The 20,913-nt window shown below is 39.6% G+C and overlaps 1 protein-coding gene across 4 annotated transcripts in view; it reads left to right on the plus strand.

The window, feature by feature from the left end:
- Positions 1-20,913, plus strand: part of LOC122555786 (ephrin type-A receptor 3) — a 441,127-nt gene that overhangs the window by 39,881 nt on the left and 380,333 nt on the right. For all 4 annotated transcript variants that reach the window (XM_087993752.1, XM_043701927.2, XM_043701928.2 and 1 more), the window contains exon 3: positions 10,044-10,704. In XM_087993752.1, coding sequence (XP_087849878.1) covers positions 10,044-10,704 — 661 coding nt within the window. The remainder of the gene's footprint in view (positions 1-10,043; positions 10,705-20,913) is intronic.

A 20,913-nucleotide genomic window follows, 5' to 3' on the forward strand; every position in this document is an offset into this window, starting at 1 on the left:
CTGCAGTTAGCAGATTGGTGTGAATGTGTTCAAGTAAGTTTTTTTTATACTTTTGTATTTTTTTGTTCATTCCTTCACCACCACCACCTGTAGACGTGGTCAAGAAACTGTGTCCTTTAGGTCTAACAGCCCAATGTGTGGTGCTTCTGTACTCTTGCCACTTGGAGTGCCTCCTCCACGTGATGATTAACATAGAGGAGTGTCGAGTGTTCATCAGGGGGTGGATGGTACAGGATAATCAGTAGGAGGCTTCCTTGCCCTTGTTTGACTTTGATACCTTTGGATATCATAGGGTACAAAGTCAATGTTGAGGACTTCCAGAGCAACTCCCTCTTGACTGTATACCACTGTGCTGCCACTTCTGTTGGGTTGGTCCTGCCAGTAGGACAGGACATATTCAGATTTGGCGATGGTAGCGTCTGGGACATTGCCTGTAAGTGAGTTTTGAGAAGATTTGTAGCTCAGGTTGAGATTCTGGATGTGGGTTTGCTCGCTGAGCTAGAAGGTTCATTTTCCGATGTTTCGTCCCCATACTGAGTAACATCATCAGTGAGCCTCCGGATGAAGCATTGGTGGTATGGTCCACTTTCTATTTATGTGTTTATGTTTCCTTGGGTTGGTGACATCATTACCTGTGGTGACATCACTTCCTATTCTTTTCCTTATTGTGTGGTAAATGGGATCCAAGTCAATGTGTTTGTTGATAGAGTTCCAGTTGGAAGGTCATGCTTCTAGGAATTCTTGTATATGTCTCTGTTTGACTTGTCCTAGGATGGATGTGGTAAAAACAATGACTGCAGATGCTGGAAACCAGATTCTGGATCAGTGGTGCTGGAAGAGGTGTGTTGTCTCAGTTGAAGTGGTGTCCTTCCTCATTTGTATGTAAGGATAAGTGTGAGAGTTGCTCATGTCGTTTTGTGGCTAGTTGATGTTCATGTATCCTGATGGCTATTTTTCTGCCTGTTGTCCAATGTAGTGTTTGTTATAGTTCTTGTAAATTGTAAATAACAACAAGAAAAACTAATGTCATTTACAAAATAACTTGCAAGAACTGTAACAGCACATCTATCCTGGGACAGGCTAAGCAAAGACATGCCAGAAATTCCTAGAGGCCTGGCAATCCAACCACAACGCCATAAACAAACACATAGATCTAGATACCATCTATCAACCCCTCAGAAAATGAACAGGAAATGACATCACCACAAACCCCAGGAACCCCATCCAGGACAAACACATAAATAGAAAGCAGGAAACAACAGCTTCGCTTCACTTGAAGGTCGCCACTGAGGATGTTACCTAGCCAGGTAATGAAACATCTGGATATCAAACCTACAGCTCAGTGAGCAAACCGACACCCTAAACAGTTCTCCCAACTTTAGCACTAGCCCTCAGATGTTAGTAAGGAGGGCTTTGCAGGGTTGACCGGGCCATGTTTCCTGTTTCTGATGTCAAATGGTCCATCTAGTTTCTGTCTGTTTTGTTTTGAAACTTTCTAGCAATTGTTACAACTGAGTGCCTTGCTAGGCTATTTCAGAGAGAAGTTACAAGTCAACCACATTACATAGACAATCGAAGAGTATAGCACAGGAATTGGTCCTTCGGCTCACCGTATCCATATGGCCATGATACCATTCTGAAATAATCCCACTTGCCTGCACATAGTCCGTATCCTGCTATTCCCTGACAGTTCTTATGTCTGCCTAATTCCCTCTTGAACATAGATATCATATCTGCTTCTATCATGTCCTCTGGCAGCGTGTGTTCTAGGCACGGACCACCCTCAGTGTGTAAAAGACAAACTTGCCCTGTTTGTCTCCTTTAAAAATTTCTCCTCCCACCTTAAACCTATGTCTCCCAGTATTTGACATTTCCACCCTGGGAAAAAGACTCTCTAACCATCCACCCATCCATGTCTCTCATAATTTAATATCCTTTTATCAGATCACCCCTCAGCCTCTGACCCGTTAGTGAAAATAGTCCAAGTTTATCCAACCTTTCCTTATAGCTAATACATTCCAATCCAGGCAGCATCCTGATAAGTATCTCTTACATCCCTCCAAAGCTTCCGTATCCTTCCTATGGTGCAGTGACCAGAATTGTACACAGATACCACAAATGTGACATCATTAAATATTTACACACCAGCAACATGACTTGTACTTGGTGTGTCAACCAATGAAGGAAGATTGCCATATGCTGCCTTGACCAACTTATCCACTTCTGCTGCTGCTTTCAGGGAACTGACAACTTGCAGCCCAGGATCTCCCATCAGAAAAACTCTCCTCTACAACTATCCTCCATCTTCTATGGGCCAAGCCAATTTTGTATCCAGTTTACCAATTCACCATGGATCCCATATGACTTCATCTTCTGGACCACCCTATCATAAGGCGCTTTGTCAAATCCTTTTAGTAATGTCTGTGTAGACAACATCCTTTGTCCTGCCTTTATCAATTATCTTTGTCACTTCCTTGAAAAACTTAATTAAATTTGTGAGACAAGATCTCCAGCAACCTCCCAACACAGCAATGCTGACTATTCCTAATACGTCTGTTCCTTTCCAAGTAAATCCTGTCATTAAGAATCTTTTCCAATAATAGTGGGCGGCACGATGGCACAGTGGTTAGCACTGCTGCTTCACAGCGCCAGAGACCCGGGTTCAATTCCCGCCTCAGGCGACTGACTGTGTAGAGTTTGCACATTCTCCCCATGTCTGCATGGGTTTCCTCCGGGTGCTCCGGTTTCCTCCCACAGTCCAAAGATGTGCAGGTCAGGTGAATTGGCCATGATAAATTGTCCGTAGTGTTAGGTAAGGGGTAAATGTAGGGGTATGGGTGGTTTGCGCTTCGGCGGGTCGGTGTGGACTTGTTGGGCCGAAGGGCTTGTTTCCACACTGTAAAGTAATCTAATCTAATCTAATTTCCCTACCAGTGAAATAAGGCTCACTGGCCTACAATTTCCTGAAGTACCTCTGTTGTCCTTCTTAAACAAAGGAACAACATTGCCTTTTCTCCAGCATACTGGGATCTTGTCCCTGTCTAAAGAGGATGCAAAGATCTCTGTCAAGGCTCCAGCAGTGTTCTCTCTCACCTCCCTCAGCGTCCTAGGATAGATCTGATCAGGCCCTGGGACTTATCTACTCTAATGTTTTTAAAGACACCCAACACCATCATCTTTTTAATGGTGTAATGCCCTGGAACATCAACATACCTCTCCTTAATCATACCATCATCAATGTCCTCCTTGGTTAAAAGAACGTGAAGTACTCATTCAGGACCACACCCACTTACTCTAGCTTCATGCATAAATTCCTGTCTTTGTCCTTGAGTAAACCGACCCTTTCCTGAGCTACCTTTCTGCTCCTAATATAACATAAAAATTTTTGGGATTCTCCTTAATCCTACTTGCCAGAGACATGTTATGGCTCCTTAAATTCCTCCTAATTCTTTGTTGCCTGCTTCCTTTGGTGTGGATCTGGAGTAACATTTAGGCGAGACCAGGTAGCAACAGCATGTTCCTTCCTTAAAGGACAGGAATATTTGTCTTTTTCTCTGACAATGCTTTCACAGTCATGTTTTAATTCCAATGATATTCTTTATTATATTGAAATTTCTTGGATTCAAACTCCTACAAAAATTACCTGGGTCTCTGGATTTCTAGTCTAATAGTAATATGACCAGACCATCATGTCCCACTTTGTGTTTGCGTAATTTTATGGCTCCCTTTTCTTTCCTCCCTTTTCATGGCTTAACACATTCTTCTTCTGTTTATAAAATGGACAAATATTAAGATTGCAGCCTAAGCTTAAGATTTCAGTGATATTTAGAATGGAACTTTGCCTAAGTGTTGTAACTGAGGTTTTAGTTGCTTGACACTTGCCTTTTCCTGGGCTTGTGGCATCCATGACATGAGTTTTATGGTTGTGAATATGCTCGAGTGAGCACTGAAATCTCCTCAAATATTCTTCAGCTACTAGGAGGACTTCTTTGGGGCTAACACAAATTGTAATCAACATGGGTCCAGTTTCAATCTATATTTTTAAACAATATGAGGGATCTGTCTGTTACTACTGACAGTTCCCAATGTCCTGTCATACCATGTTTAAAAAAAAACTTGCATTGTTGAGAAGTTGTGTTTTATTTGTTAGATTAATCATAGCCAACCACAGAGTATGTTCAGCACTTTCATTTCTGTGCTGGAGTATGTCTTAATTCTGTCCTTGAACTATGCATCGGCATTCCTGAGAGAATATTTAGTCCTGCTTCACTTGTAATGCAATTTTTAAAAAGATCTGTTACCAATAGCTTCTCCGCAGGACTCCTAATAGGTCTGTAGATCATTCCCTGCTGCAGACAAGCCATGGGCGATACTATTGTTTTAAAATAATGGTTTTGCCACCGTGTGTCTGTAGATATATCTCATTTGACACGTTAGGATTCAAAAAAACAGCATTTCTTCCTAATGTAGTCAAGATTCACAAAACCTGGAACCATAAATCAACTCCCACTTACTAGACTCAGTAAAGAATGAATGAATCTTTGCGACTATCTATCTTGACAAGAACAGGTATAAATGTACCTTGGATAATAGTGAAAAACGAGTAGCATTGTAACATCTGCCAACTGAACCCCCATCCAATATTCAATGCAAATGATTTCATTAGAATGGAATATCAAGTTTGGCATGGAGCAGGAGATTAATGCGAAACTGCCTCTTTAGCATTATTGCCCAACTAAATATGTGGCCATCACTGTGTAACCTTAACCCTGTGTAACGTAAAAAGGATCAGCTCTTCGGAAAAAGAAATAAATAAGTCTAAAACGGGACTTTGTACAGCCGGATTTATGGTAGTGAGCGCCCTATTAAAGATGTCATTAAATTTGCATACCACATGATGAATACCTGTGTCACAGAGTACTAAGCATGACAATAGGTAAACTGGTTTGCCTGTATTAATATTGTCATAGTGGCAGTCCTGAAAAAATGCAATTGGAAGGTCACTATGGTTCTGGTTTTAAGTAATAATGTATCTCTGTCATAGTTTGAAGAGACATGTTGAATTGAACTCAATGTGGAATCAGAACCATCCTTGATAATGCTGTTAATATCAAAATCAACGTTTATGAAACCATCTAATTTTATTTGCTTATAATCCAGACTTCGCAATGTTGATTAAATTAATAGCATTTAAAATTGACCCAAAAATCTCTGAATCTATTAATTCCTGGCATTCATTTGCTAATTAAATATTTTTTCACTTTCTGGTTTCATAAAGACATTGTTAAAGAAAATCTTAAGTCATGATTTTACATCCAATGGTTGTTTGCTGTAACATTCAGCACGAGTGTGACCTTGGCATTAAGAATGAACATTAAAACCAGTGCATTCAGTCTTACTGAAGAAATATATGCATCATTTACATCAGATGTTACCATAAATCTCCTTGAAGGCATTTTCCAGCTGCTTCTAAGCGGGATCTGGGAGGAAGGAGTAAAAATGCAGATGTTTTCAAAATGAAACTAACACTTAAAGTTTTGTACATTTAGAAATTGGCTTGCTCTGTTGTACATGTCTTGCATGAAGTACTGAGAGCGCATTTTGTTCACAAGAAATGCACATCCTTATTTAATAACTGTAGGAAACTGTCTTGTGTAAGCTTAAAATCATGCTATCAATCTTCTACAAAGAAAAAAATGATTTTTAAATGTTATCTTTATAATTTGTAGAATCTTCATGTAAGTGCTATGTGATATGTTGATTCTCTGAGTCCGCTAGTTATCATTCTGGGCTTGTGGAACTAAGTTGTAGGTTAGATTCAGGAGATGGCCATTCTTGTGTCCTTGCTCCTGTCCTTGGTGCAATGTTTGATTCTGAATTTTACCACCAACACCCCCACTCCACTCCCTTCTAGTTCCAAGTAAAAGAACATTTCTGCTAAAGCAGGGGACCAACCATTTGGTGTAGTTTTCTGCTAAGAGGCTTTTGGGATTGCAGTAGTCTGACAGGAAGGCAAGAAAACATAGGAGAATCCCTCAAATTAAAATAAAAATAACTCTAAAATGTAAGTCACTGTTGAAGATCATCCTTGAAGTTTATTTACAACAGCACCAGCCTGGTGTTAGGGACTTTAATAAAATCATAATTGTAGGGTCTGCAGTGAAAGCATAAGTGTGCCTCTCTTACTGTGTGTGGGGTGTTTGTCAGAGCGTTTCCCTGCAGCTAATTTTTGCACAACAAAGAGATGCAAGCTGCTTCTTTGTTGTTGTTGAGACATTCTTGTGTTTTTATAAAAGTCATAGTCTTTTGATGTAACAAATGCTCTGATCGGATAAAAATATTCAGGATTTGTTTGCAAAGTATCATTAGCACTGCTCATGCTTGATGCAGGGGCTTTTAAACAAACTATTTCAGCATTTTCTCTGAAATATCCCATTGAGTCATGACAATGACAGTATTCATAACTATTTGCTTTAATATGTCACAGATTAATGGAGGCAATGCTTGTGTTGTTGGCTTTTTCTTAATATACTTTTAAAAAAATCATTCTTGGGATTTTGGGGTCAGTGGCTAAGCCAGCATTCCTAATTGTGGAGGAAGTGAGGACTGCAGATGATGGAGATCAGAGCTTAAAAATGTGTTGCAGCGGGTTCTAGCAGCATCCAAGGAGAAGGAGAATCGACGTTTCGGGCATATATTTCTTCAGTAAGACTGAATGCACTGGTTTTAATGTTCATTCTTAATGCCAAGGTCACACTCGTGCTGAATGTTACAGCAGACACCCATTGGATGTAAAATCATGACTTAAAGATTTTCTTTAAGAATGTCTTTATGAAACCAGAAAGTGAAAAAATATTTCATTATCAAATGAATACCAGGAGTTAATAGATTCAGAGATTTTTGGGTCAATCTTAAATGCTATTAATTTAATCAACATTGCGAAGTCTGGATTATAAGCAAATAAATTTAGATGGTAGAGTCAACCACATTGCTGCAGGTCTAGAGTCACCTGTTAACTGGACCAGATAAATAAGTCCTCTTCCCTAACGGACATTAATGAACCAAATGGATTTTTCCTGACAGTCAACAGTGATTCACCATTGGACTCATAATTCCAGATTTTTATTGAATTCAAATTCAACATCGAGATTTGAAATTGGGTCCCTTGAGCATTACAGTATCTGGGTCTCAGGGTAAATGGAGCCAGAGTCATGCAGCACAGGAATAGACCCTTCGGCCCAACTCCTCTGCACTGACTAGATCGCCCAATGTGACCTAGTCACGTTTGCCAGCATTTGGCATATGTTCTTCTAAACTCTTCCTATTCATATATTCATCCAGATGCCTTTTAAATGTTGTAATTGCACCAGCCTCTGCCATCTCTGGCAGCTCATTTCATGCACACAGCACTCTCTGTATGAAAAAAGTTACCCATAAGCTACTTTCTGGAATCTTTCCCCTCTCACCTTAAACCAATGCCTTCTAGTTTTGGACACCCCCATCCAAGGAAAAAGGCCAGACTAGCTGTCCTCCTCCATGATTTATCTCGAGATAATACCACTGGCCTTCACTTCTCATACACTATTTCAAAGCTGCTGGTCAGCTGTTCTAGTTGCATCTGTGTGTACTCTGCAACGTAGAATAGTGCATTGGCCAGAGCTCGACACTCCAGTCTGTCTCTAGCCCTTTACTAATTGTTCTTAATTTAAGAACAAAAATCTTAATTCCAAGAAGAATTCTTGTTTTTAGGAAAAAAATTAATTAACACTAATAATCCTCAGTACTTACTTACCAAGCACAATTCTCACTCGCCAAAATCTCCAGAGTAATGTATTAATCATGTATTTTCTTAAAATAGCTGCTAGCAATTTGACAGGTGAAGGGAAATTTCTACCAAATCGGCCCACATTTCAGAAGGTAATAAATTGCTGTCAGCTTTGAGCAGTGAGAGCACACAGTCCATACTAAGTTGATATTCTATGCTTCAAGGTCACATTATTGATGCTAAATAAATGACTGGTGTGTGTGGACAGTCTCAACGTCATTTTGGAATTGATTTTTCTTGAAAGAAGATTTGTAACCTCCAAATCCTTTCCTGGATATTGTCAACTGTTCAGTTGAATGGTTTCAATGGAATAATTGAATGTTTCCACCATAGCCAAGGAATTTGGTGGCCACCTAATCTGACCAGAAATCAAAATAGGGTCAAAAGAGAGTCTCAACAAAGGGAAGGATTATTTTTTACAAATAGATCATGTCAGTGAAAGAATAACTGTATGCAGGCAATTTAAAAATAAAACTGCTGAAAACGCCTTCCAGAATAAATTCCGGAATACCAATAAAATGCACTTGTAAACCAGATAGCAGAAATGTCCCATGAGGTTTTAAAGTGACATTAGGTCAGGTGACTAATAACTTGATGGATGAGGTCAATTTCAAAGAGCACCTTAAAGGGGGAGGTGAGAAGGAGAGGTCTGGGAAAGAAATTTTAGGGTTTTGGGCTTAGAGATGGAGAAAAGGCAGCATTGGTGGAGAGGTGAGCAGGTAGGTAAGAGACTGAAGGGAGACAGGAGGTTGGATTTGGGGTATACAGATTTTTTAAATACTGCTGGGGCTAAATGAGGTTACAGAGATAGTTGGGCCATGACCATGGAGGAATCTGAACACAAGGAATGAGAATATACACTTTCCAAAATTCTAAAAACACAGACACAACTTGAGGTTTGTCTTACCTCATCCCTTTTCAAAATAATATAGTACATGACTCATGCAGTAATTATAGTGCGAGTTTGCAGAACGTATGAATTAGCTTCTGGGTTCAGGAAGAAAGTAGAAGAGTTTTAGAAAAGGTCTAAATGCACATAAGCCCATAATATTTGAAGGGTAAAAAAAACCTTAACATTTCAGATAGACTTTGTTTGAAATTGGGCATAAAAAGATGCCTTTAAATTAAAAAGTGAGGAGCCGAATAGTTAACGAACTCAATGAGTCTTATCTGTGACAGGAATTAGCATCAAATTGTTCTCTTCCCCAGCTACCCCATCCAGTTGTTCTCTTCCTCAGCCACCTCCATCCAGTTGTTCTCTTCCCAGCTACCCCATCCAGTTGTTCTCTTCCCCAGCCACCCCCATCCTGTTGTTCTCTTCCCCAGCCACCCCCATCCAATTGTTCTGTCTGAGTAGGTGGCCAGCCTTTCTTTTCGTTACAATTCTGATGAGGTCTCGACATGGTAGTAGTGAGAGGTTTGTCCTTTTGTGAGTGATCATCAACAGACTTTATTGCTTGAAAATAGATGGAATAATCAGACTTAATTGTTTCTGCATTCAGGTGCCTGATTCTATAAAGAGCATTGCTTCCACGATCATTTTACTGAATCTATGCCAGAAACCGCCTAGATGTGGAAGGCTTTTTAGTTGTAATGGGATATGGTTGTATTTGCATTGCTGGGATGAGAATAATTGGAAACATGTTGAAAAGCATGTGCATGTGATTGAAATGTGTGCGCTAATGCTGGATATTTTTATGTGGTGCATAGGTCCAGCAGTAAAACCAATGCCAGCATTACATTGTTACAGTCGTGTTCTTTGGCATCTGTCTTTAAGCAGTCAGAATTGCCCTTTAAGCATGAACAATTGGGTTATCCTTTATATCAAAGTTATGGAGGATTTCCAAACTCCAAGTCAGGCAATCATTTGTATTTCAATGCAACATGTAGTGATTTCAGGCAATATTCTGATTATTTATTCACCTCTACCACAATCCTAACCACAAAGACTAGCTTGAATTTGGTTTACATTGTCATGGTTGACCTACATAAAGATTCATTAGTTAAGGTAAAACATAAATATATCTATTATAGTTGAAATGGGTCAAGCTAGCATCTATTGCACAGACTTCCTATAAAGTACCAAATAAATATTTTGCTTTGTCAGAAATATTTCACTAACAAGTTAGTGGTGTGTTGAAAAATATAAAGGATTCTGTATACTTGGTTGGCATTTGTGGTACTAACAGATCTTATCGCTGTGCTTTCTTGATTGCAGTGGGAAGAAATCAGTGTTATGGATGAGAGGAACACTCCAATGCGAACGTACCAAGTCTGTAATGTCATGGAAGCCTATCAGAACAATTGGCTGCGGACTAGTTGGATTCCCCGGGATGGAGCCCATCGTATTTATATTGAGATCAAATTTACGCTCAGAGACTGCAACAGTCTGCCAGGTGTCCCAGGAACATGCAAGGAGACCTTTAACATCTATTATTATGAGTCTAACAACAACAACTTGTGGTATATTAAGGAGACTCAGTACATAAAGATTGACACGATTGCTGCTGATGAGAGTTTCACCCAGGTGGATGTTGGAGATAGGGTGATGAAATTAAACACTGAGGTACGAGATATTGGATCCCTGACAAAGAAAGGCTTTTACCTTGCCTTTCAGGATGTGGGGGCCTGCATCGCTTTGGTATCAGTGCGGGTCTACTACAAAAAGTGCCCATTAACGATTCGTAACCTGGCAGAGTTTCCTGACAAGGTGACTGAGGGAGACTCCTCCTTGGTGGAGGTCCGAGGCTCCTGTGTGAATAATTCTGAGGAGTACGATGTACCTAAGATGCACTGCAGTGCCGATGGAGGATGGTTGGTCCCTATTGGACGATGTGTCTGCAAACCAGGATATGAGGAAAAGAAAGATACCTGCCAGCGTAAGTACCTTTGTTTCTAATTTGGTTGGTGTGTCAATACAACAGGCACAATCTGCCCCAGACAGACAGAGTGCTTGTTTCTGCAACTGTTTCTTGTGTCTTGGCGAGTTAACTGTGGTAGAGGCGTTATAAAGATGTGAGCTATATATGGCAACATAAATGTAAAACTTTGACAAGTTTGTACATTACGAGATGGTAAAAATGCATTGAAATGTTACTTTAAAAAAAAGAGCTACAGGATCACTCCATCCTGGAAGATGAGTGGATTTTGTTTTCCAATGCAGCTGCAAAGATGAACATTTTGAATATGCAACTTAATTTTGGTTTTCAAAAGATTGAAGTTCTGAACAAAAGGAATATTACTATTCCTACAACTCCTCCTACGTTACTAATATTAATGCTACTACTACTTGATCAAGTTTAAGGAAATTCTTTCAACGTGATGCTCTTTTTTGAGCATTAATTCAAGCGTATTGCAACGGTTAAAAGATTACTTTTGAGATGACACTTGACCACAATCCATCCAATTCCTCCATGATTTTAGTTTTCACCCCCCTCACAAACTGTTCAAATGATTTATCGCCAAACTTAACTAAAAAATACAACTTCCTCTGATCAGATGCCTTTCCAGAAATCAAGCCGTTTTAACAAAAGATAGCACATCTAGTAAGGGGGAAAATGCCAGAGTGCTTGAAGTAATATTTTGAAACTCAGCTGTATAAGAGCTATTGAACAACTCCAGAATCTGGGATTAGTAGTGGTTAATGGTCTTAGTCCCACATGCATGATGTCTCTTTCAGAAGTGCAAACTGTGTGTGATATCTCATCCCCAGCTGCTGCTGCATATATTCAATCTAAACCTGCTCTTGCAGATTTGTGATTATGCCTGAAAACAGTTTGTCAAGTGAGGAGACATTGTTTTAGCGTCCATTGCCTTTTGCTTAACAAACTGGGGTGAAACTGAACTATTCTCTGCATGCATAAACAAGTTCTGAGACTTAGAGAGAGACACAAAAATGTAGTGTCTCCATGCCCCCTCTGCGTATACCTTGCATTATAACAAAAGTGGTAGATTCCCAGTCTCTATATTTGTGCCAGAGGAAGAATATTCTTTAAAATTTTCCACCTCCCCAATATTGCTTGACCAACAGCTTAAATCACAGCTTAATTATTAATTCATGTAATCATTGGCCTCTGGTCTGATACTGAGGATGAGGGATCATGAGATCAAAAGCAGACCATTTATTCCCTTAAGACTCTTCCACCATTCAGTTCAATCTTGGCTGATCTCAGATGTCAATAATACATTCCTATTCTGCTCCTTTAATAATTATTTTCCAATCCTCAACCACAAAACAGTTCCATTAGTAAACAATATGGAGTAAAGAATTGAAGAATAATTATTAATGGAACTGAGGGAGAAGAAATTATCTTGGAAAGCACGACAGAATAATCTTGAGAAACTGCCAAGCCTTTTTGAAACTTACCCCACCAAGTCTGCATACTTTGGATCAAAATCAATTCAAAATATTGAATTCAAACATTACAGCATTACTACCCACAGTTTGTCATTTTATCACTTTATATCATGCATGAAGAATATCTGTATCTTATTATTTGGCAAACGTGACATTTTGAGAATCAATGTAAATAAAAGTGAAACTGAAGAAGCCTGTCAATAATTTCTTCAGATAATGTCACGAGTTTTCTTTGGTTGTAGCAGTTCTATGAAGCAAAGCAGTATTAGGTATCCTTCAGATATGTAGCAGCACAAACACCTTTCTCCTGTGTGCCAAGTAGGCCTCAGGATGACATTTAAACAGTGACAGGATTCACAGATGATGTGTTCATTTAAATGAACCTGCTGCAGAGGTTCCTTGCCTGTCACTATAAGGAGGGCCCTAATAAGGCACATAACAAGAGAGTGGATTTTGTCTGTTACATGGCAAGAGTGAAAGGGCCCTTACAGTTTTCTAAATCTTCGTTGGACATATGACAAAGCACATTGTAAGGACAGCAGTTGGATTAAGTGTGACTAAAATTGCAATTAATTAACTTGCCCAAAAACTATGTGTATTTCTGAATCTGGAATTAAAAGTAAATCCTACATTTGAGCAAAATGAGAGAAACATCTGGAAAAGATACTTGAATTGTAATCATGTTCATTGTAGGAATTAATATTATTTGTAATAATAATGACTTTCTAAAAATAGTATCTAAAAAAAGAAAAATCTGCAGGACAATGGATAAAGAGAAGAGTAGACTTGGAAAATGAAAGTTATTTGTGACAGTATAAAGGAAATAATGTATATAAGATGATTTTATAGAAATAACAATAATAGGATCACCAGGCAAGGTAAACTAAGATTTTCTAGATGAAAATACAACAGAAGCTAATTAGAACAAATAAAAGTAATTATTTTGAATTAATTAAGAATTGCACCAGGCAATAACTTTCAGCCAGTTATTTATTCTTATTAATGATCTGGTTAGCTGCACCAGCAACTGATAACTAGAGTTTCATTGTGCTGATGTCATCACTGATAAGGCATAGGACAAATCTATCTGATTTTAAAAAGCAAATCTTCAAAGGCTTATCTAAACCACTTCAACTGGGAGTCAGCAAAGACCTCTGTGTTAAAGAAAGATTAAACAATTTAAAATTCAACTTTGAATTCGTCACCCAGTCTGCCATCTGAAAGCCATCTCAACCAGCTCTTGCCAGGTTTGATGCTCAGGAAGAGGCCCCCTCTGCCCTCCCTGGAATATCCTAGTGGTGTTCTCTCTGTCTCCCCCAAATGTAGTTAGAATTGGTCATTATTGACTACTCATTGTTGCCAGGGTGGGTAACAGCTTGCATATGCTTGTCCACCTCCAGCAAGATTTCCTGGAGTCAGGAAGGTGTCAGTCTGAACCTGATGCTGACTTTTTCGATTCTCCTACCAGTCCTGCCTCAAAAATTGGCCTTCGAGGGTCTAACAAGATTCTATTTTAAGTGTTGGATTCCATCAGGTACCCAGTTTGAATGTGTTAACCTTTTCATGAAGAGGTCGGTTTTTTAGGTTTTAGAGAGAGATTCTTCGAAGAGTGGACCTTTCAAATGCAAGCTCTTGTTGTCTTTCGAACACATGCTGGGGATGTTTCAGTCAGTCACTTAAGGTCATTGAAGATTGGATGATTGAGGTGATTGTTGTCCTGCAGATTACGCAACTCTAATGGATCAGTTCCTGTCACTGTATATCATTGATGTTTGTGAAGTGATTTATGCATTAGAACACTCACGTTGTACCATATTGAAATCACTGAAGGCATGAATGGAGACAGCTTTCTTCTCAAAGAGAATTTAGGGTGGTCAAAAATTCAATCAAAAATTAGTAGTAATTCACACAACTAAAAAGAGAATAGGAATCAGTATTGTATATACAGTTTGTTTTCTTGTAATAAAATTGAGAAAATCTTTGGAAAAGCTGTTGGTTGAAGCTCTGAATTCCACTGAGTAGATTATACACATGAATAGGAAACAAGGCCTCTGGTAAATGAGATGAGGTTGCACTTAATTGTGAATTAAACCCAAGTGAATTACTTTTGTGATGAGCAGTGATATAGAGTGTTGATCAAAAACTATGCATGAATGATTTGCACAGTCAATTATTTTGTCATATTTGAAATGCCTGTGTGTAAGAGAACTGACAATTTTGTCCTCTGGAGCTGTGTCTTTAGTTAGTCACACTCCTTATTTTCCCGCCTGAGGGACAACACATTGTATTGTCACTGAATGTACAGTTGAGTTCAACAGCTGAGCTGTCCCTACACTGTGGCACTATTTTCATTCCTGGGTCAGGTGCACAGAGGTGGGAGAAGCTTTCAAATACTCCACCTTCAGACCCATGTTTTATCTGTGGGGTGTGGACCAGATTGGGAAGGTATGAGGAGATTGCTAATTTCTGAGGCAGGCTGGGTGGAAATGAGAGAATGTTGAGTTGTGGGTGTGGAACGTAGGACTTTGGGCATCATGTGACTTGTTTTTGCCACAATGGGCCACTGTGGTCATTTTTAATGGTCCTATCATTGAAGTTTGCAAAACACAAAACACATCATTCAACCCATTTGGTTAGCAGTTGTGTTTATGATCCACACAGTCCTCTTTTCATCTTCACCTGATGTCATTGATATAACTTTCTATTTCTCTAACCCTCAAATCCAGCTTCCCTTTAAGTCCATCTTTAGCTAGGATTAGCTAAACTTAATACAGGCCTGAGATCAAACTGTGAACTTCCCTGCATACCCTGGTAAAGTTGATGAGTGGCTGACACAAATGGAACAGGGAAGTCTCAGGGTTTATTCCAGCATTTTGGGATAGGGAGCTGCAAAATGAGCCGTCCTCCACTAGTGAGCCTAGCTGGGAAACACACGAGCATGTCTAGTGAGCGCAAGGTCACTTGAAATGCTGCCCATAGTACCACTGTGTACCACTAGATAAATAATCTTGTAGATGATGAACAATCTGCAGCCAAAACCCAAGTATAAGTTAATGCCTTCAAGGAAGGAAAAGGTAGTAATGGTAATAATAATGACGTCCAGTCCTATGCTGGTTCTTGAAGCTGAAGAAATGAAACAGCTTTCCAATAGTAATGACTTGGAGATGCCACTGTTGGACTGGTGTGGACAAAGTTAAATATCACACAACACCAGGTTATAGTCCAACAGTTTAATTGGAAGCACTAGCTTTCTGAGCTTTGCTCCTTCATCACCTGATGAAGCATCAGCGCTCCGAAAGCTAGTGCTTCCAATTAAACTGTTGGATTATAACCTGATGTTGTGTGATATTCAACTTTCCAATAGTGATGTACCCTTCTGATTTATTAATCACAACTCAATAATAATGCAAACGTTTTGACTGTTTTCAACTTTAACAGGATCTAAGGTTTAGCTGCCAATAAACTGAATTCAGATTACATGAATCAACGCACTAAAAAAGCCCAAAGCTGTCTGCTGGTCACGTGAGGATTTAATATATTCTAATTTATGGCTCAGGCTTCATTGTAACTATTTATTTGCATCTAATTATAGAGAAAGCTGAAGTACTTCCAATAGAGAAACTAACTATTCCAGTTTGAGTTAACTAACTAGGGAACTGGCTTGAACTGAACAAAATAAAATGAACCTCAAATGATGTCTTGGATAAGCTGCATCTTCCTTCATTTAAACTTCTGGAGTACAAGCAACATCATTTGTGGCCATTGCCCCAGCATCCAAATCCTTGCCACAAATTTAATTCCACTTCCCTATTTTTCTATTCAAATTGACTTGTTTTCAGCTTCATTGTTTCATTCAAGATAAATGTGAGGTGCTGCATTTTGGAAAAGCAAATCTTAGCAGGATTTATACACTTAATGGTAAGGTCCGAGGGCATGTTGCTGAACAAAGAGACCTTGGAGTGCAGGTTTATAGCTCCTTGAAAGTGGAGTCGCAGGTAGATAGGATAGTGAAGAAGGCATTTGGTATGCTTTCCTTTTATTTGTCAGAGTATTGAGTACAGGAGTTGGGAGGTCATGTTGCGGCTGTACAGGACATTGATTAGGCCACTATTGGAATATTGCGTGCAATTCTGGTCTCCTTCCTATCAGAAAGATGTTGTGAAACTTGAAAGGGTTCAGATTTACAAGGATGTTGCCAGGGTTGGAGGATTTGAGCTATAGAGAGAGGCTGAACAGGCTGGGGCTGTTTTCCCTGGAGCGTCGGAGGCTGAGTGGTGACCTTATAGAGGTTTACAAAATTATGAGGGCATGGATAGGATAAATAGACAAAGTCTTGTCCCTGGGGTCGGGGAGTCCAGAACTAAAGGGTATAGGTTTAGGATGAAAGGGGAAAGATATAAAAGAGACCTAAGGGGCAACATTTTCACGCAGAGGGTGGTACGTGTATGGAATGAGCTGCCAGAGGATGTGGTGGAGGCTGGTATGATTGCAACATTTAAGAGGCATTTGGATGGGTATATGAATAGGAAGGGTTTGGAGGGATATGGGCCTGGTGCTGGCAGGTGGGACTAGATTGGGTTGGGATATCTGGTCGGCGTGGACAGGTTGGACCGAAGGGTCTGTTTCCATGCTGTACATCTCTATGACTCTATGACTAAGCTGAGCTGAAGTTTGTGCCCCATATCCATCTACTAGATCACACAGGCTATCTATTTTAACCATTGTAGCATCATGTCCTGGCTTCTAAAGTCAAGGCACAAGTCAGGAGTGTGATGGAATACTCCCCATTTATCTGGATACTCAAGATGCTTGACACCATCCACAGCAAAGCAGACCACTTGATGGGCACCACATCCACAAACATTTAGTCATTCCACCAACCGCCAGCATCAGCAGCAGAAATTTGCCAAAGATCCTGAGAGAGCACTTTCCAAACCGTCAACATTGTGTATAGGAGTTAAGAGGTCATGTTGTGGCTGTACAGGACATTGGTTAGACCATTTTTGGAATATTGTGTGCAATTCTATTCTCTTCTATAGGAAGGATGTTGGGAAACTTTGACGTGGAGGTGCTGGAGTTGGACTGGGATGGACAAAGTTACAAATCACACAAGACCAGGTTATAGTCCAACAGTTTTATTTGGAAGTACTAGCTTTCAGAGTGCTGCTCCTTCATCAGGTAGCTGTGGAGCAGGATCACAAGACACAGAATTTACAGCAAAAGATCACAGTGTCATGCAACTGATACAATATATTGAACAAACCTAGATTGCTGTTAAGTCTTTCATCTTTTAGAAAGGGTTGCAGGTTTCAAATGGATTAGAATGGAACCAAAACCTGCAACCCATTCTAAAAGATGAAAGACTTAACAGCAATCTGGGTTTTTTCAATATATCACATCGGTTGCACGACACTCATCTTTTGCTTTAAATTCTGTGTCTTATGATCCTGCTCCACAGCTACCTGATGAAGGAGCAGTGCTCTAAAAGCTAGCACTTCTAAATAAACTTGTTGAACTATAACCCGGTGTTGTGAAACTTGAAAGGGTTCAGAAAAGATTTACAAGGATGTTGCCAGGGTTGGAGGATTTGAGCTATAGGGAGCTATATGCTGGAGCTGTTTTCCCTGGAGCATCTGAGGCTGAGGGGTGACCTTATAGAAGTTTATAAAATCATGAGGGGCACGGATAGGGTAAATAGACATGGTGGGGGAGTCCAGAACTAGAGGGCATTGGTTTAAGGTGAGAGGGGATAGATTTTATAGAGACCTAAGGGGCAATATTTTAATGCAGAGGGTTGTGCATAATGGAATAAGCTGCCAGAGGAAGTGATGGAGGCTTGTACAATTACAACATTTAAAAGGCATCTGGATGGGTATAAGAATAGGAAGGGTTTAGAGGGATATGTGCCAAGTGCTAGGAAATGGAACTAGATTAATTTAGGATATCTGGTTGCCATGGAAGAATTGGACCGAAGGGTTTCTTTCTTTGCTGTACATCTCTATGACTCTATGACAAGGGCAGCAGATGCTTGGGAACATCACCACCTGTAAGTTGCCCTCCAAGCCAATCAGAAAACCATTCCAAATAGTTCCCCATTATTAAATAGGCCTTTTCTTTCATACTTAAGTTTAATAAATATGGAAACAGAAATATCTGTAGTGATGATATCAGTCTGTTTGCTTGGCAACTGTTGATGTTTTCAATTCAAAGATGATGAACAAACGTAATCTCGTTCAACACACTTGCATAATTGTGTTTCCTTTGCTGACCCCCATGTTGGAACTTGAGTGGAAAAATTGTGAAAATACCATCATTATATATTTCACCATCTTGTCCTGATGAGCAATTCACTAAAGCCCTATTTTAAATTTTCCATTAGATTGACTGACTGAATATTAAAGATTCATTCACTGAGCACCTAAAGTTTGAATTGTCACTTGATGGAACTATTCGAGTTTCTGAATTAAAACAAGTTAGCTAGTTCATAAGGCTAGGCTGTAGTTTTGCTCTCCACGTCCCTGTTCTGAATTTGTTTGCTGGCCACTTGCTCATTTGCCTCCCTTCGTGTCTGAATGGGAGCAATATCCTGGGTTTTGCTTAATGCTGTTTCTTTAGCCAAGTACCCAACCTTGTACAGGTTTCAGCCTTGGAAGGCCATATTTACTAGAAAAACTCTAAAGGGTTAGGTTACACGAAAACCTGATAAAATTTATATTCTCTGGAATATTGGAGCTAATGTGATTTTATTGTGGTTTTAATGATTTTAAAGGGAACTCATAGATGGAGAGAGATTCAAGGACAAGGGTTCACCAACAATTTGAGACCAATCTAGAAAGGCAAGGGCAGCAGATGTGTGGGAACACTACCACCTTCAAGTGCCACCACTTACCATTTTAATTTGTTCAAATTGTTAGCTCAAATTGTTATCAATGTTCACAGTGTTAAAATCCTGGAATTCTCCTCCTAACAGCATTTTGGATGCTGCATGGACAGCAGTGGTTCATGAGGTACAGTGTACTTTATGTACTCTGGTCAAGGAAGTCGGCAGGAAATGAAGAGTCTGTGCATTTTGCAGTTGATGTGGGAATGGTGATGGTTCATGAGGTCAGTCAACAGACAGTAGGAATGAGTTTAACAGATCATGAGAAATAGTGAGAGTAGCAACTTGACCCCTGAAGTTTCTTCAAGACCGTGGAAGATCTGATGTAGCCTTACACCATCTTCTACTTGTTCTTCTCCTTCACCTCATAACAACCTTAACTCCCCACTTGGTGCAAAATCGAAAGATTAATGATGCTCTGAGAGAAGAACTTTCAGCTGGTCTCTTGGGAGACACCTCATTTTTAGACTGTGTCCCCTTCCCTTAGCATAAATACTGTCAACCCTCCTCAGAATCTTGTGCTTCATAAAGATTACCCTTAATTCTTCAAAATGAGTATATCGGCTTATGCTGCTCAACCTTTCCTGTTAAGACCATACGTTCATCTTGGGAATCACGCTGGTGAACCACCTCTGAACTCCCTCCATATGCAAGTATTCTTCAAATAATACTTTACATATGAAGACTAATATGGGATGTATTAATCTGGGTGGGGCCTCATCAATCCTTTGTAAATTCTAACAAGATTACGCTCCTGTTAGGCTCCAAACCCCTTGCAATAAAAGTGATGTCGAAGGAGATGGCAGGTCATCTGATATGTCTTCCAGAAATGTGAACAAATGGAGTTTCTACCTGTACTGCATTATGATGCAAAGTGACCTAACTGAGGGGGTTTAGATGTTTTCATTTGTTGAAATTTTAATTCAATTGTGATAACAAAGTGGAGCAGTTTCCCTGTTATTGAATTCTGTTTAGCATACTGTATGTGGTTCAGTGTCGAATAGAAATGCCTGTGGTTGTCTTGGCTGAGTTTATAGGACTCAAACTCCATTGTCGTCATCTGCTACTATTCAGTAAAGGATTAACTGGCCTTACTGTCTCTTAAATGGGTTGGATGGGATGAGCAATTATGGTAGCATTTACCAGTCTTTACATTGTGTGTAATGTGATGATCTTCATGAGCAAATCCTTGCAGCAAAGTTATCCCGAAGGATGGAACTGCATGACATTCTGACAAAAGCTTCAACGTCTTACTGTTTAAATGCTGCAAACATAGCATTCTCTCAAAGATCACAGGGGACCTGCAGTCCACTGCCAAGTTTGATGCCAGCTTACTTTACATCAGAAATGCCTGTGTCCTGCAGAATAGTAATTTGTGATGACAAGTTGACTTCAATGACTTGCATTATTGTCTTATTTTGGGCCATATATCTTATAATGATATAGTATGGAGAGCCGCTGACAACCACATTAAATCAAGCTGTTAATTACATGTCCATTATAACTGTCTATCATTTTTGTTTTTACAGTTAGCAGGCATTTAAAATCTCCCACATCTCCCAGGAGATGCAAGCTTTTAGTTTAAAAGTATGATGCTTTTAAACCCTAGGCTGTAAACAAAAGGTCACAGGCTTTGTGATGAAAGTATCTGGGATCTACATTTTTTTGTTCAGACACTCATGCATGGTTACAGCTTTTATATTACAGGCCTGTTCAATAACAAGGGCTAAAGAGCTTCTTAGAGCTATTATAGCAAGCTTTGTGTTTGATTGACACCTCTGTTTGAATGCGATAAGGTGTGAAGTTGTTAAGCAGCAGGGGCCTGTTTAGTAAAAATAGAGTGCATTTTCA

Source organism: Chiloscyllium plagiosum, unplaced genomic scaffold, assembly GCF_037043375.1.
Source record: "Chiloscyllium plagiosum isolate Xiang-an unplaced genomic scaffold, Cpla_swu_hap1 HiC_scaffold_13, whole genome shotgun sequence".
Classification (NCBI taxonomy): Eukaryota; Metazoa; Chordata; class Chondrichthyes; order Orectolobiformes; family Hemiscylliidae; genus Chiloscyllium; species Chiloscyllium plagiosum.